The sequence below is a fragment of the Xyrauchen texanus genome, chromosome 32, assembly GCF_025860055.1.
Source record: "Xyrauchen texanus isolate HMW12.3.18 chromosome 32, RBS_HiC_50CHRs, whole genome shotgun sequence".
Classification (NCBI taxonomy): domain Eukaryota; kingdom Metazoa; phylum Chordata; class Actinopteri; order Cypriniformes; family Catostomidae; genus Xyrauchen; species Xyrauchen texanus.
This window is the reverse complement of record NC_068307.1, coordinates 15905417-15923760: the sequence shown is the minus strand read 5'-3', so window position 1 is coordinate 15923760 and position 18344 is coordinate 15905417. Positions and strand designations below refer to the sequence as shown.

Here is an 18344-nt window from a genome sequence, read left to right as displayed (position 1 = left end):
TTCAAGGTTGTATCAGGTTAAAGTTGGTTAAAAGTCTGTTGTTTAAAAAATATGGCTAAGTTATGTGCAAATGCCACTTGCCTCTATTTTCTATTGAGGTGACATTTAGACATTTTTAGTGTGAGGAAGAGTTGGCACGGTTAGTTCATTTACAAAACATTTTAAATTTTTAGATGCTTTTATCCAAAGCACTTACAAATGAGGAATGTCACAAGCAAACTTACTGTATGTTCCTATAGCTCAGCTGGTAGGACATGGCACTAGCAATGCCAAGATCATGGGTTTGACTCCCAGGGAACTGAAATAATTTACAGTATATCTGGATGCACTGTCACTGTCATATCAAGATGCTTGTACCGTTGGCTTGTTTTTTATGAATGATGCCTTTGTTCTTTTCTAATTTCTACCCCACTCTTTGTGCAGAACATTTCTCAAAGAGTTGGAAAACTGTGCAGAAAAGCCTGAGTTGGTGGGGACGTGTTTTTTAAAGCGGGTGAGTGACATAATGGATTGAGATTGATGTTGCAGTATGTGAGACGGATTCTAAACACTGTCACCATCTGGTGTCTTACAGAAAGAAGAGTTGCAGATCTATGAGAAATATTGTCAGAATAAGCCACGCTCTGAGGCGTTGTGGCGGCAATGTGGGGACAGCTTGTTCTTTCAGGTGAGGCATTTAGCCCTGTTTATGTTAGTTTCATAACTTCCATATGTAATGGTTTTACTTCCCTAGTAAACACAATACCAGCTCTCTTTTAAATGTATACACAAATACTTTTTTCAACCTAAAGTGGATTTTGATGCAGGAGTGCCAGAAAAGGCTGCATCACAAGCTTTCGTTAGATGCATACCTGTTAAAGCCTGTGCAGAGAATCACCAAATACCAGCTGTTGTTAAAGGCAAGTCCTTCAATCTTATACTGCTTTGTTACACATGTAGATATTATGGGGACCTACATTATTATTTTCTAAGCTTATAGACTCCTTTTTAGAAAGTTTTTTAACTTTTTCCCTTTCTACATATGAAGTCAAGCATTATTTAGTCCTTCAGTGAAGCTGTTTTCCTTGTAGGAACTAAAACGTGTTGGATTTGGTCCTCACAAAGTTGGATTTGGTCTACACTAATATGGTCCCCTCAAAGATAGCAACACCTGTCACACACAGACTTTTTGAGTGTATGCACTAGATTTAAAAAGGAAATTCTCAGCTTTCTATTTATATAATTATTATGTTGGTGTGACATAACCTACATACTTTTATTTTACAGACATGGTTTAGGGTTTTTTCAAAATCCCTAAACCAAGACTGAAATTATCAACAGTAACTCCTAGACCTTTCAAGTTGCATCCACCAAACTCAGCATAGACCTTCAGACTGTTCTGACGGTATATCTCATTCGAAATCAAAGAACGAGTGTGACGTCGTTTCGAACAAAAGCTTGCCATCCCGAAGGTGTTTTTGAGTTCATTTCGATGGTTCATAACAGCTCACAAAATTTGAAGGAAACTTTGTAGCAGCTGCTAAACGCATTTATACTGCCATTGATCCAAATCATTGGTAGGTGTGACCTTGAGCTCCACATACTTTGAGACCGACAACTAATTCCTATAATGTTGTTGAGTCAGTTAAGACCAGTCAACATAACCACACAGGCGTGCAGATTTATTACCGAGCTGGGGCAAACTTACCTACATCTGTATGATTGTTCGTGTAAAGACATTTTCCAAGAAAACTTTATGTGATTTTTTGTTTAATTAGTCTACAAAAGGAGTCAAATCTACTAAAATATTCCCATTTACTCTGAATTCTGTACTCTCCCCATCAACATTTTTACACACCCATCTTTGCAGCAGAATCAGTTTCTTCAAAATTACAACAACAGTGTAACCATTGCATACTAGCGTGTAGTGTGTTAGCACATTAGCACCATGGATGTAGAATTACACATTATCTCCTGCATATGTATTACTTTAAATCATCATCAAGTGGTTAGAAAAGGTTTTTTATGATCTCATGTGAATTCTGCTCTTAGACAGCATTATTAAGGCAGCTCATTAGGTTTTGGAATAGACCCTTTGTGTGCTATATCTTTTATAAGTGATCAGAATGACAGTTTTCAAACAGTGGATGATAAAAATCAATCCATTCAGCCATCCAACCAACCATCCATCCATCCATCAGTGTGTCTGACCATTTATCTGATGGTCTGTCTTACTATCTATCTAGCTGGTTGTTTCTCTTATTGACATTTATGTATAACCATCAAACTTGTTTAGACAATCTAGTTTAAACTTTCAGACAAGGCTTTTTTTAAACCAACATCAAAGTTTCTTGTCCAAACTCTTGCTTTAATTATTATATTTTAAATCTTGGCTGAGACTTTTCCTTTTTACTTTTAATGCATAAAACTCAGAATGTTTTTCTGGGTCTCAAGGGACTCAAAATGTATGGATGAAGGAGGTTACATTGGAGGTTTTGTATCATGGTGTGGGCTTTCTATTGACTTTTTTATAGTAAGCTAATGATATTTTCTATTCCCTAATCTCAACCATAAACTTAATCTACAGAAGCATGTTTGCTTTTATATTTCCATTATTAAAGATATAACATTTTCTCATGGGAACTGTTGGGTGATCCCCACAATGTACACATTTTCTAACCAAATGCTCCCACAATGTAGGCAAAACCTAAACCACCACCCTCATACACACATTTACTTAGCTATTTAAGTGAAGCTTATTGTAATTACTATAAACTAACTCAAACTTTAACCCTACCCCCAAAAGGAATAGAAAACACTTATTATTTTTGTATTATTTATGAGTTAATAAATAATTCTTCCAAATGAGGACATCAACAAATTGCCATTCTTTGCTAACTTCTGGGAACAATTTTGGTCCCAACCTTAAGTGTGCACACAACCTATAGTTAAGAAAAGAGACACACTTACACACACAAACACACACACATGTTTTTAATATACTATGCATTTTACAGGAGATGCTGAAATTCAGTAAGAACTCAGAAGGCACAGCCGAGTTGGAGGAAGCTTTGGCTACCATGCTGGACATCATCAAATCAGTCAATGACTCCATGCATCAGATCGCTATCACTGGCTTTGAGGTTTCTGCACTTAAATAATTTTTAGATATGAAAATGATTTCCAGGTTCAAGCAGAAATGTGACAAGAAATGACAAGGAACAAGAAAATTACTTGAATGTTTTCCACAAAGTACAAAGGTATTCACTGACTTGTCAGGTCCTTATTTAACATAAATTGATCAATGCAATGCATCTGAAAATAAGACATGTTAAGATAAGATTTTGTGTGTACATAGGTTGTTATGTGCTTTTTGGAATCTGCTTTTGTACGTGTGCTAACATTATATATGGAGGGGGGAGAGGAGTGTTTGGAAGGGAGTGAATTGTCCACTAATCTTGTCTTTTTTTATAAATCAACATTAATAAGAATTTGGTACTTAATGCCAGTAAATTAGGCATTGGCCCCATTTTTGATGTGATGTCGAACCTTTAACCTCTTTAACTCATTTTTTGGAATGTTGCCTGCAATTTTTCAGTCTCAAAAAAAACTAAAGTTGGTCTAATTTTTCCGGAGACCGACCCCCCTTTGTTTAGCATGCTTTTCCTGTTGGACCGCATATGTGAACATTTAATTATTCACACAGGCAACACAAGTAAAAAATGGTAAATATTTTTGAAAACTGTAAATGTACAAGCAGATATAAAGTTTTTAGCTATTTCGGATTACAGCAGCAGTGATTGGCACATAATAGAGACGTTTGTATTTTATGTCTTACAAATATCATATTTCACTTTGTCACTTTGATTCTATTGAAAATCTTTCAAACAGTTGTAGTAGGGCAACAAAATAAACTATAGAGCCACATTTCTGAAAATGAGCGCTTTCATTTGATATATGATTTGTCTATTGAAGTGAAATTTGAAAGACTTTCATAGTCATATTAATATTTCTACCACTTGACCTTTAGGTGGTACTGATTTGCGTTGCGAATGATTTCAGGCCTTATTTTGTTATTTTATGTAACATAAATTCAGAAGTGTTGGTTACTTATAAAAGTTTAGATTCTAAGCTTTCAAACAATACCCCATATGTCTGACCTACATATTTGGAGACTTGAACATTTAAAGTGTAAACTTTTTTTTTGCGACATAGCACCCACAGTGTTGAAGAGTTAATGACTTCTCATCAGTGTGTTAATAGTGGACAAGTTGCAAAGTTACCAAAATTAGGACAGAATATACATGAAATCAATAACATTGAATTACAGCACGTAAATAAATACCAGACTGAATAGTAGCATATAGATATCCAGTTTGTATATTTACAAACACTTATTTTATTATATTATATATATTATGTTTACTTATTTGTGTTATTTATAAATACTTATAAAGTGTGAGTTACGAGGAAATATCAACCTTACTGAAATTAACATTTCAAGTTATAACACAATAAATCCAGAGTACTAAAATGTACTTGAAATTCAAGAAAAACTTTCTTTCATAAACCTTATATATATATATATATATATATATATATATATATATATATATATATATATATATAAACACAGAGTTATCTAACATAAATTAATCTGAATCTCTTGTTCAACTACGTGACTGGCTAATATATAAAAAATCATATTTGTGTGTGATTTTGTTTGTCTTTCAGGGCAATATTAATGATTTGGGCAAGCTGCTCATGCAGGGATCCTTCAATATTTGGACAGACCATAAGAAGGGTCACAGTAAAGTGAAGGACTTGGCCCGCTTTAAACCCATGCAGAGGCACCTATTTCTCTACAACAAAATGATTTTGTTCTGCAAGAGACGCGAGGAGACATCTGATGGTCATGAGAAATCCCCCTCCTACAGCTTCAAGCACTCATTAAAGGTGCTACAGAAGTCATCACAGCATACATTTGTGGCAGAAAAGGTTGAAGGTAGCACAATAGTTAACCTGGTTGAACAGCATAAGTTTCATATTTACACAATTCTGAAGATGTTATCAGCCTTTGAACAAGCAACTTACTATTTGCCTTAGGGTGTTCTCTCTCTAAAGCAAATATTTAACAAATTATTCTGCTATTTTATTGACTGAAAATGATGTATGTGTACCTGCAACAACAAAAATAAATCTCTCTAGAGATGGCCTATCATTTCTATTTAAAGCAGCAATGTGTTTAGAATACTAAGCACTGAAAATGGGGGAGCAACCCAAAACAATTGAACTTTTTAACTACATGTATTTTAATAAATATTTTGTATATTATGTTTAATCAGGTAACAACAGACAACTGATTATTGGTGTATTTCATTATAGATGAGCTCGGTGGGAATCACAGAAAATGTAAAGGGAGACATCAAGAAGTTTGAAATCTGGTACAATGGCAGAGAGGAAGTGTACATCATTCAGGTAAGTCTCAATGCCACAAGAAGACTTACAATGAATTGGATGTCACAATTTTATTATAATAAAGCACTACATATTTTTTTTAAATGTTATCCCCCTTTTCTCCCAATTTGGAATGCCCTATTCCCACTACTTAGAAGGTGGTTGAGGATTACTCACGGTTACTCACCTCAATCCGGGTGGTGGAGGACAAGTCTCAGTTGCCTCTGCTTCTTAGACTGTCAATCTGCGCATCTTATCACATGGCTCGCTGTGCATGACACCACAGAGACTCACAGCATGTGGAGGCTCATGCTACTCTTCGTGAACTACACACAGGGGCAGGACATGTCGAACGACTTGTCCCATTTTTAAAAACAGCCAATAGGCTTTAGGTTACAGCCACACACACACACACATATACCCTTTTCCACCATGCTGTTCATGTTAGAGCCACTTACCAGTGAAGCGATATCAATACCGGCCAGCTTTCCAAAGATTTGAGAACTGAACGATGATCTAACTAACAACATGAATCCATATCGATTCAGAAGTGAACATCCCTATGCCCTATTCCCTTCGAAGACAATTACCCTCCACTGTGAGTGATTTAGATGGAAATTGGAAATTCTGTTTGGAATGACACCGCAGCATGAATTGTGCTTCCTTCAAAGTGCCCTGCAAAGGCATGTTAGAACACAGTCAGATGCGCTGAACAGTTGTACAGGGTGGATAGGTTCTCGTTCTAAAAATAATTTGATTGGACAAGGTTCCTCAACTTCTATGTGACATCATGGATGTTCAGTGGGGTCTTTTTAGCCAGAAGAGAGAGACTGCAGATTTTAAAGGTGCACTCAGTAATTTTTTCTTCATTAAAAACATTTTACTCCTAAAGAAATTAATTGTCTAATCTCAGTAACCACCTGTATAATGGACACTTTTACACTTGGATTTAATTAATTATGGCTGATTGTGAATGGTGAATTTCTACAAAGGCATCTGTAACTAAAACCTATTGATTTTGAATGATGCTGCATCCACGGTGCTAGGTGTCACTTTAAGTCCAAGATGACACTAACAAAAAAGTTACTGAGTGCACCTTTAAATTCGTATATCTTTTGAAAACAAATTTGTCAATGTTTAGGAGTACACAAGTACTGTATATAGATGGCCTTAAATGTAATGGATATGGACTAAAAGCAGCAAAACTTAAATTTTGATGTCACTGGGTGGGTGTGTTAAGGATAATACACTACAGTATATACTGAATATTCACATAAGCCATATATTAGAATGAAAAACTACAGTGCACACAAACAACATATTTTGATGTTAGATTGCTGTACTTATTGGACCGTCACTATAAGGTTATGTTGTTCTTTAATTGAAAAAGTATTTCATTTATGTGTTTGCTTTTTTTGTACTTGAGTTCAATGAACACTTCTTGTATTCTGTCGACCTTTATGTTTTACCTAATGTGTATCACTTTCTGAAATCTTCTTTTTGTTACGTATATCTCTCATCTATGCGAGGGAACTATTGTCCCATATTGGAAAGACTGAGTCATTGTTGCATATGTCTGACTCAGTTATCTTTTTCAGGCCCCCTCTATGGATGTAAAGAACACGTGGGTGTCAGAGATCCGTAAAGTCTTAACGAGCCAACTGGAGGCTTGCCGAGGTATTTCTAAGGGCAATTTCCAGCTTCCACATCCTGTAACTCCAACATGAACAACACAATCTAACTTTACACAACCTAGCCTTGAAAACCGCACTACAACATCACAATGGAAAAAAAAATTCCCCCCAAAACAAGCTAATTTAACATATTAAAGGTGCACTCAGTAAATTTTGTCTTTGTGTCATCTTGGATTTACACTGACACCTAGCGACTTGGATGCTGCATCATTTAAAATCAGTAGTTTTCATTGTAGAAATTAAGTATTCACATCCATGATTACTTTAACCAATGAGTGAAAGTGTCAAATAACAGGGGGGTTACTGAAATGATGCAGGTAGTATTCGGCCAGTCATATGATTCTAACATGGCAGCACCCATGTGCAGAGTTTCTCTATGTAGAATAAAACAGTTTTTATAATGTTATTGATATGACTGGAGTCCTCATTTTAATGTGAGTGGTCATGATTTCCTACATATATTGCAAAATTACAATTCATGTCTTTAGGAGATAAACTTTTGTTAATGAGGAAAAAATTATAATACAGATACAGAATGCACCTTTAACTAATACATATCCTTGCTTTGTAAAGGGTAAAATAAAATCGTACACAATATCTCCCTATATAATTATCCCAAACTTGTAGAACATCACCCTCTAAATTTACAATCCCAAATTTACACATCACCTTGTACATTTATCATCATCCTCTTAATCCCAAACTTATGTCACCCTCTTATAGAACAATTTAAAACGTACACAACCTCAACCTGTAAACTTAAGGCTCGGTGGCATTTACATTTGCATGATGGAAATTTGCATGCAAAGGAAGCATGTGCAGATGTGAAACCAATGTGAAACCAACAAAGACGACCTGTCAAACAGCCCCCTTTTTATGCTACACTTCATAATCTGGTAGAGTAAAGGTTATCATCCATAACTTACACAACATCACCCTCTGAACTAATTTATCATCCCAAACTCGTACAATTTCACTCTGAAAACCCACAATCCTAACTTCAATGCACCGTAAAACCTCACTTAAACACGAGTACTCATGCAGGTTCTTCCGTTCACAGTTCTTATCAGTACATAAAAGGTTGAATGTATAAACATTGAACAACCTCTGAAAACCCCCCCCTCCCTTTCTTCTTATTCACACAGAAGCCAGTCAGCTCCATCAGAAGATTACAGAAAATATTTACCATGCTCCCATGAGGTAGGCTACTTAGTGTATGCATGTGTGAGCATTACCAGTTAAAATCCACGATCCCGGATCCGGGATTTAAAATTACGTGGACATTAAATGTATGCAGAGGAGTTATGAGCTCATATCTTGTACCATTTGAAAGCTTAGAATGTCTAATTTCTTGAGATATGCATCACTTTGGCATTTGTTTTACACTAAGTAACTTATTTACAATAAATTACATAGTTCCACCCATCAAAAGTCGTGTCATAATTATGTGCGTTTTTGAATACATATATGTCTCATATCAGCTCAAATATGGCCTTACATGTACAAACCATGTATCAAATGAAAGCTCTCATTGCCAGTAAGAAGTTCTAATAAGTCTTTTTATTGAGGTATAATCACATATCTAATAGACTTCGAATGAATCATGAGGTATACAATCAACATTTGTAAACATACAAGTGAAATTATTGAATATTTGCCGTGCTACTCGCACTAGACAGCACAGTTAGCCACAAATGCTACATAATCCTTTACCTTAGGTTATTCTCTGCAAAATGAGCCGTTTTTCAGTGTTTTCTGTGGTTGTGTGCCCAAGTAATCACTCGATATGTCACGCGTGTGCAGAAACACCACAAAGTAATGTTATATGATATTCAACAATCCAGGAAAATATGTAAACATCCGATCCGGATAAAACATATATTGCCGTAAAACTTAGACCCTCCGCTTTCCGGCAATGTCTCTCAAGATCAAATAGACCAATCAGGGGCTGTGATATTGCATCCTGACTGTGAAGTGATCACTAGGTAGGTTACGTGCATAAAACACACAGGCAGCGTCTCACCAGACACCTGAGCGCATATTTACCACTTTCAACAGTGTTTTATGTAATGACAAAGAGTTTTCTGTAAAATTACACTGGGATTTTGCATTTATAGCACTGTATATGGGTATGGGGAGACTTTAGATTTGGGTAGGCGGAAAGTACACCAAAAAAAGGTAATATTCCTCCCTTCAGATACATTTGAATAGATATTAAATAAAACATGATACAGACAAAATTCCTTTTTCAGGTATTTGCTGACATCTAGTGGAAACAGCCAAAACATTCTGCATGCTGCTATGGCAAACAGGGCTTGAGTTATACACTTTCAAAAATGAATTTATATAAAAAAAATCAAAAAGCGCCTCTTTTTTTAGGAGGGTTATTACTGTTCAGACAACATATATTTAATTTTTTTACATTTTTAGCAGTGTTTTATGCAACTTCAAAGGGTTTCCTGTAAAATGACACCAAAACTGTGTATTTAGGCCAAAGTATGTGGGAATGGGAAGCTTTTTAATTTGGGTAGGCCAAATCCAGGCGGAAATCCCCAAAAATGGCAAGGATCTTAAGCTAATGCATACATGTGCATTTTATAATTTTTTTCACCATTTTGTGAACATTTTAATGTTCGCTTTGTGTTCTTCTCTGACAGAAATATGCGCAAAACGGCTCTTCGACAGTCTGACTCTTCCAGTCCTGAAACGGGATACAGGCGGGCAGACACAGGCCCAAATCTTCGGCAGAAACGAGGTGAGAGCCCTTTAAAATCCCAAATAGAGATTTCACACTTAAACATCTCACTGCAAAGTGCTATCTACCCTTTCTCTAACCAACCATTCATGGTTATTAATCTTTTAGATTCACAGCAGTCAAAAAGTGCTCTGGATTTCTGGTCATTTTGAGTGAAAAAATATTTGGATGCTGTCTTTCTTCCTCTCCTGCTTGCTTTTTAAGGCTTTTTAAGGTATTATCATTAATTAGGACATTATCTCTTATCTTGGTGGTAATGGCTGTACAACAAACAATGGGTAATTGGTTACTGGAAGGCACTTTAATGCTTCTTCCACTTTGCAAGGTATTTTGAGCGAAAGCCGGGCTATAATGCTGTTAACATCTGCCCAAGCATAATGACTCATCATTATTCCAGAAAGAAGTAAGTCTGACCTGAATTTCTCCCATGCCCCTCTGGATATCAAATGGATATCAAGTTAGCCTGATGTGCCTCAAACTAAATTCTGAATATCTTTCAAAGATTTGAGGGCACTAACTTGACAAACTCCAGTGATTCTTCCTAAAAAGCACTCATTGAACCACCTGGTTCTTTGTAAACACAACTTTGTTTCCAGGAAGACCCTAAATCTGGGAAGTTGGGTAAAGCCAGCCAGTCAGATTAGTGCTTGCCATTTTTGTGTGCAATTTGCATCAAATTGTCAGTGAATGGGCTGTGGGTGGTCCATGCGATCTGAGGCTGAGACTAGTGTGTGTGTTGTTGTCAGATTGAAGAGGAGAGGTGATTTAGCGTGAAGGTTGTTGGGCGATATAGGGATTTTGGTGCTCTGTAAAGTTGCATGTTCTGAGTGTGTAATGGATTCTGACAGATGTTTAGTTTCTCTGAGGAAAGACGTGCTGATCCAACGCCACTGATGAACCCACTCTGAAGATAGTGCTGTGTTAAACTACAGCAGAACATTATGAGTTTCTGACCTTAGGTGGCGATGTTTAACAGTCCTATACGTCTCACCTCACTCTGACCTCAAACTACAAGGCCTCCAAAACTTGTCACAATTTGTGTTTTTTCTTCAATGACCGATGCGGACTGATGTCTAGAGAGCAGGGTGGGTAATGACAGTTAATGCCGATGTATACATGATACAGTTTTAATGACAGCAATTGTGATGTACAGAAAATTGCATGTTTAATTCAGCAAGTGGCATTTAGTTCTCATCTTTTAAATAAAAATTATAATTTTTCTTTTTTAATAAAATTTTGTGTCATTTGAGTCAGAAAGATATTCATTTATCACACTGGAAGTGGAAGGTTAAGTCAAGTGTATCCCTTTATGAGATACATTATATCACAATCAGATTGTTTCTGTGTGTTCCCTGCTAAAGTTAAACCTATGTTCCCCTTCTGTCACTCACTTGAAGTCTTTTTTAAAGATGCCTTTCCATCTCTGTTTAGATCCTGGGTGCGGTCATTACCTCTCCGCCTCTGATGGTCACGATCGCTGCCTTACGTGTCTGGGCAGTAATCACGTTGAGGAAGTGTTTCTGGATGGTTCATGTTCTTACTGGGAGAACATGACCATGGCAAAGTTTAGGGGAAAGCCACTTCAGCTGTCCCCTCCGCTGGTCCTACTACCTACGGGTATGAGACCTCCCCGGTTGATGCTGAAGGCGATTCAGGGGCTTCTGTGGGTACGGTTCCGCCGTGTAATCCCCCGTGGACCGCTCATTCCCCGATATGCTCATTTGCTCCCGTCCAGTTCTGGGATGAGACAGGCAGCTCATCTCAGTGCCACCCTAATGTCTCTTTCGGAGTTCGCAGTTTGGATGAGACGTCGATCAAGCACCTTGGTGATGTCAGACAACGAGGAAGGGCTGTCCCCTTCGGGTGTGCCAGCTCGACGCGGGCGACTGGTTCTTTCGGGTCGGCGCGCAGCTTGCAGCCGTGTCCCCTCCAGTCCCTTTCTTCCCGGAGGTGCATGACGAGTTCGTGGAAGGCATCTTTCACTGCCCAAACCTGATCCTTCAGCTCGCCCGCTCTCACTACCCTCGACGGCAGAGCGGTCCAACTGTGCCCACTGAGTCGCCCGGCACACCCTTCCCGAGCCTGTAGGACTACGTTGTCTCTTCCGACCAAAGTCTATAGCGCAGCCGGTCAGGCCACCTCCGCCCTGCACGCCATGGCCCTCTTACAGGTCCATCAGGCAACCTCACCCTCTGTGCGATGAAGGACACTCAGGCAGAAAATGTCCACTCTTGTGGTCCAGGAGCGCCACCTGTGAATGAAGTTTGTTGAGATGAGGGACGCAGACATGGCACGTTTCCTGAATGTGCCCATCTCCCTGGTTGGCCTTTCTGGCGACACCATCGAGGACTTTGCCCAGCAGTTTTCGACGGTGAAGCAACAGACCGAGGCCATCCAGCACATCTTGCCCCAGCGCAGTTCAAGAGTGCGCACCCCATCTGTTCGCCGAGGCCATCCCCCTGCGGCAACACAAGTTCAAGCGGCACTGCCCCAGCCTGAACCATGCTCTCGGCCCCGGCGTAGGGCCCCCCCAGGAGAGTGATGCCTCTCGACCCACCGCTAAAACCTGAGAATCCTCCCACTGCCCGCTTCCACTGGTGTGCCCTGACGGGAGCTCCCCTCAGAACAGACGTGCTGGCACCCAGCTGGCCCCGAGGGCTGCACAAATGCATGTTCCCCCCAGTGAGCCTACTTGCACATACCTTGTGCAAGGTTGGGGAGGATGAGGAACAAGTGCCGTATTGGCCCACCCAGACTTGGTTCTCGGACCTCATGCTCATCACGACAGCACCTCCCTGGCAAATTCTCCTGAGGAAGGATCTTCTTTCTCAGGGACGGGGCACCATCTGGCACCCACACCCAGACTTCTGGAATTTCCATGTCTGGTCCCTGGACCAAGTGACTTAAGTGGTCTAACGCCCGCAGTGGTAACCACAATCGCTCAGGCTCCTTCTACACGGCAGCTGTATACCCTGAAGTGGTTATCATTGCTTTGTCCGGTGCGTGCTTTGCGCATATTTTTGGATTGCATTCAGAGCTCCAGATGCTCTGAGTAGCTCTTTGCCTGCTTTGGCGGACAACAGAAAGGGAACGCTGTCCTCAAACAGAGGCTTGCCCACTAGGTAATGAACGTCATCGTGTTGGCTTACCAGGCCCAGGCCTTGCCCGCCCCTTCAGGTAATACTTAGGTAATACAAGAAAACTCTACAAGGAGTCTGGCATCCTCATGAGCACTGGCCAATGGCTCCTATCCAGCAGAGTACTGGACAACACCCAATACCTTCAAGATTTTACAATCTCCAGGTTGAGCCAATTTCATCCTGTGTTCTTTCAGCAAACAGGTACGTTTCATAATACGGGATAGCTGGCCGGGTGTACTGCTTGCGCATAGCACCATTCCCCTCTACGAGGTGAAGCCATGCACTCTTCTGTCCTATGCGTGTTGTCTGGCAACCCTGGATGTCCTTCCTCCTAAATTCAGCGGCAGAATTCCGTGATGTGCTAACATGCCCTGTACTGGGGTACATTTACATTTATGCATTTGGCAGACACTTTTATCCGACTTACAGTGCAATTATTACAGGGACAATCCCCCCGGAACAACCTGGAGTTAAGTGCCTTGCTCAAGGACACAATGGTGGTGGCTGTGGGGTTAGAACCTGTGACCTTCTGATTAACCGCCCTGTGCTTTAGCCACTACGCCACCACCACTCCAATAAATGTGCATAGGTCCATAGGCGTCACCCTTGGGCAGAGCCCTCTCTGCCCCGGTTGCTGTGCTTGCAGAGCTCCTCCCCTTCGAAGGGCAGGACTTACCGCCGCGCCTCTTCCATGTGCGGCCTTGAGCCCATATGACGTATTTGCCACGTTTACCACCCCCCTTTGGGGCAGGATGTGGTCTCCGTGGGGCCTTTTCCCCCAGAATGAATAGGAAAGGAAAAGAACACCTTCCCCTGTGCATTTTATGAGCATTTAAAGGCCCCAGCCGAATCTATTACTCTGTGGAGAGAAAACTTAGAGAGAAAAGGTTGCGGCTGGCGCCCATACTAGATATGTCTCACCCCCAGAGATGTGGGAAACTACACAAACATTTTTGGGGCATCTGGGGAGGCTACGTGAAGTCCGAGTACTTCTGTTAATATGCTCGCAGTAGATTGCTTACACCTGCAAAGGCAGTGCATGTAACACAGTTCAGCCATTGTGGTGTTTCTACATCAACACAACGTTGAGTGAGTGACAGAAGGGGAACGTCTCGGTTACTGTCGTAACCTCCCTGATGGAGGGAATGAGACCTTGTGTCCCTCTTGCCACAGGCTGTACTACACCACTGTAATGTCCGGGAACTTGTCTCGGCTCCTCAGTACGAAACCTGAATGAACTCTGCATTCCAGCTCCCTTTTATACCGTATGTCTAGGGGATTGGCATGCAAATTCTACTCACCAATTCTCATTGGCCTTTTCTCAAATATTTAAAGGTGTTTTGGGGCTCCCACGAGCGACCACTAGTGTCACTGGATCGACACAACGTCTTGTTACCTCCATCAGGGAATGTAGCTTACGACAGTAACCGAGACGTTTTTGTTATAGCTAGTGCCATGCTTTACCAGTTGTGTAACAGGAAAACATTTGTATTGATATATAGTTAATTACTACAAGAAACACAGAATAATTAAACAAGGGCTGTCAATGATAAAAATATTTTATTGAATTAAATACATGAGATAATAACGAATATCTATATTTACAGAAAAGGTCCATAAATAAAAGTAATTAAATATATAATGAATAAATAATTATAAGAATATTTAATATACAGAATATACAGTATATAGATTAGTGCTGTCAGTCAGTTAAAAATTGTAATCATGATTAATATCATAATTTCTTTGTAGTTAATCATGATTAATCACAGATTTTTAAGTGCTACAAATTTACACATACTTCTTTTCCTGTCACAATGCATTAATTTACATCCAGAAATCAAAACAATATGTAAAAATACTGTATAATGCTTTATGAACATTTTTAAAACATAACCTTCCACGGCCCCAGAGGGACCTAAAAAAGCTAAATTCAATTAGCATTAAACATTTCCAAAATCTAATTGGGAGGTTGACTAATTGAAATAACTAGTCCCCCCATAGATTGTATTTTTATTGCAGTAGGTATTAAATCTCTTAAACTCTCATCCTCCACAATATCAATCAGCCGGCAGACTATGGCTCTCCACTTTGCTACAGCAATCGTGCAGCTGCGTTCATGATTCGCTTTTGGGCGTCAATGCCAGCTTTGAACTCCACATGAAAAGCACTTGCAGACAAAAAGTCTCAATCTGCGTTTTGTTGATAGTTAAGACTAGGGATGCACCGAAATGAAAATTCTGGGCCGAAACCGAAAATCCAGGATGCACTTGGCCGAAAACCGAAACCGAAATTTTTACCTATTTAAAAAAAAAGAAGAAATGTTGTGTATAATTGTATTAATTTTATACTTTTTCATTAATTTCATGAATTTAATTAATCTGAATTGAAAAACTACAAACCAATAAAATAAATCACACTTTTATTGAAAGTAGCACACCAAAATTGGACAAAAAATATATTAAAACTATATTAAATATTATTCTTCTTTCAGTTCTGTAAAAATCTAATTTTACAGATTTTATTAACAATTATCCAAATAATGTAAAGTTTTAGAAAACTATTATATGCAAAAGAAGAGTCAAGAAATGAACTTAGCTAACATCTTTCAAAACGTTTAAATATGCAACAGTAATTTTAATTAAAACAACTGGCAGAACACAGAATGGCAGAGGGCCTCTATTCCACTGATCTATATATATATATATCTATAATATATATATATATATATATATATATATATATATATATATATATATATATATATATATATATATATATATATATATATATAGATCAGTGCTCTATTCTGTTTATGTAAACGTATGTACACTTTAAGTGAAAATGATTGTGCAAAACAACAGTGCAAAACAGCAGTAATTGAACTAAATCCAACCTCAACTGTAAACGGTCGACAGATGTATCCTGAAGTGAAGAACAAGTGTAATGTAATTGCTATACACATAAATTTGGACCGCTTTCTATTTAAGTACAAGTGACAGGTTTCTCTTCAAGAACAAAAGTTACTAAACGTTCTGACAGTCTCTCCTGTCAGAAAGCTCATCAAGAACATGAGATGCTGCACTGAACAGTTTCTCAATCTCTGTGCTGGTGCTTGGGCAGATAAATACCTGTGCGCAATCCGCGCAAGCAAAGGAATGCGGTGTTTGTTTATGCGACCGTAGTCAAGGAGATTGTCGCTTCTGGCGTAGTTCAGCTATACGTCTCAAGTTGTGTTGTAGCTGCGCTAGTTGTGACATTTTCCTGTAGAATCTCTTGCTGTATTCTGTATATATATATATATGTATCTTGAAAGTTCTGCTGAATAAACACTGCAGATCGCAAATTTGATGTCCTTATCAGAAACTTTGAAGAATTTCCACACCGCTGACATGTTCGGCCTTTGTTTGGTAGCGCTGTGATAAGGGCTAGATCGATCGAGATTGAAATCTGAGCACTGAGGGGCGGGGCGAGGAGGTATATATTTTCGGCTCATATTTTCGGCCTTTTTTCTCTTTCGGCCGAAAACCGAAAGTGCTGAAAGTGCCATTTTCGGCCGAAATTTCGGTGCATCCCTAGTTAAGACTTGACGTGCTTCTGTGGTAATTAAAATGTGCCTTACATAGGCTATAAAATACGTAATTTTTATCACAAGTCCCATCTGGGCTTGTTTTGTACATCAAAGAGCATTAAGAGGTCATTTCTCCTTCATTTTATCACTGAGACAGAAGGACTTTTGTTTTGTGTGTTGTGAAGTGTACGTCAGTGTAATGACTCTAGGACAGACACATCACAAAGGTTCCACCCTTCCAACAAGTGTATATGCTGGTTTATGATGTGTTAACGGTAAATGCGTTAATTGCGATTTTGACACATATATAATTCAGATAATTAAAATATATTAGATGAGGCAATACAGGCAATACAAATTGTTTATTCCCATTTTATTTAAGTCTATCATTGGCATACATTCCACAGTAATCCATTTTGCAATTGAATCCATCGAGTCTTTCCGAGGTAGATGTATTATTAGTGCTTTTCACATATGTGTCAGATGGATGCTTTTGGAGCGTCTCACTTTGGTTATGATGCAACATCAATGCAGCATTCCCTCTATTTACCTGACTCTCTTTACGCTTTTCTACCTGCCGGTTTAACCACAGTCCTCTCCTCCTCTCCTCTTATAGCTGACGCTTCAGCCAGCCTTGGCTCAGAGTGCTTTGCTCTTTCTAGAAAGCGCTTCACCTTACAGGGCCTGTCAAACCGCAGGTCTCTCCCCGCAGGTAAAGGCACATCATCACAGCTCATCTCTGTTTGGAATCATCCAAATGCTCATCCTGATGTGTGGCTGTTTTCCCTGTGTTCAAGTTCATTGTCATCACTCTCTGTCAGTCTCACAGATCACTTATGTTGTTTGTTCCGATGTGTGCGACTTCTGGAAGAAATGTAGGAACCTCAAACACACTGTCATTGAAGAACTTTTAAATTCTCTAAGGAATTTGAATATATGCAAAGCAGGCTAGCTTCAGCATCTACACAGAAGACAGTGAAAGAGCTAAGATTCTTCAAGCAAAGCAAATGCCATAATGTAGTGTTTCAGAGAGCTTACACAATGCTCTTGACATTTTCAAAATGGTAATAACATTTATAAGGATGATGTTCTTAAATATTGTTTGCCATTTATTTGTATTGCCTAGAGAGGGCCTACAGATGTCCTCTGTTAAAGTTCCAAAGTTACCGTTAAAGAAAAAGTTCCTTTTGACCTGTGCATGCAATGCCCCTTGGTAGAAGATATCTATGTACAGTAGATTATGATCATGATGCCACCTTGGGACAAAATTGACAAAAAAAATTTTTTCTGCAGTTTAGTGCAGAAACCCTGCTTCATTCATTCCCTGAAAAAATGTCAGTATGAAGAGCTACGGGAAAATCTGTCTAACATAATTACTACCCATGTCAGCCTGGTGAGAGAACATATGATTTTAAAGTTAAATGGTCTGCACTTATATAGTGGCTTTTTAACCTTAACGGTATTCAAAGCACTTTACACTGTGACTCAATCACCCATTCATACACAAATTCATACACATGCAAGGCGCTAGCCTGCCATTGGAAGCAACTTGGGGTTCAGTGTCTTGCCCAAGTACACTCCGGCATGTGGAGTCGTGTGGGCCAGGATTCATACCACCAATCCTGCGATTAATGTCCAACCCGCTCTACCAACTGAGCCACAGCTGTCCCTGAGTTTAGATTTTTATACATTTAATATCATAAGGAAAGTTATTTTGATGCAGGGTCATGAGGACAGCCATTTTTCTC

At 39.1% G+C, this 18344-nt stretch overlaps 1 protein-coding gene across 9 annotated transcripts in view; it reads left to right on the top strand.

Moving 5' to 3' along the window:
* mcf2l2 (MCF.2 cell line derived transforming sequence-like 2) overlaps positions 1-18344 on the top strand; it is a 91937-nt gene that overhangs the window by 57447 nt on the left and 16146 nt on the right. For 7 of the 9 annotated variants that reach the window (XM_052101175.1, XM_052101180.1, XM_052101176.1 and 4 more), the window contains exons 18-27: positions 424-493; positions 575-667; positions 807-899; positions 2997-3122; positions 4714-4935; positions 5365-5457; positions 7035-7113; positions 8276-8330; positions 9788-9885; positions 17213-17308. In XM_052101175.1, the coding sequence (XP_051957135.1) occupies positions 424-493; positions 575-667; positions 807-899; positions 2997-3122; positions 4714-4935; positions 5365-5457; positions 7035-7113; positions 8276-8330; positions 9788-9885; positions 17213-17308 (1025 nt within the window). The remainder of the gene's footprint in view (positions 1-423; positions 494-574; positions 668-806; positions 900-2996; positions 3123-4713; positions 4936-5364; positions 5458-7034; positions 7114-8275; positions 8331-9787; positions 9886-17212; positions 17309-18344) is intronic. The other 2 variants (XM_052101181.1, XM_052101177.1) reach the window with 1 other exon arrangement.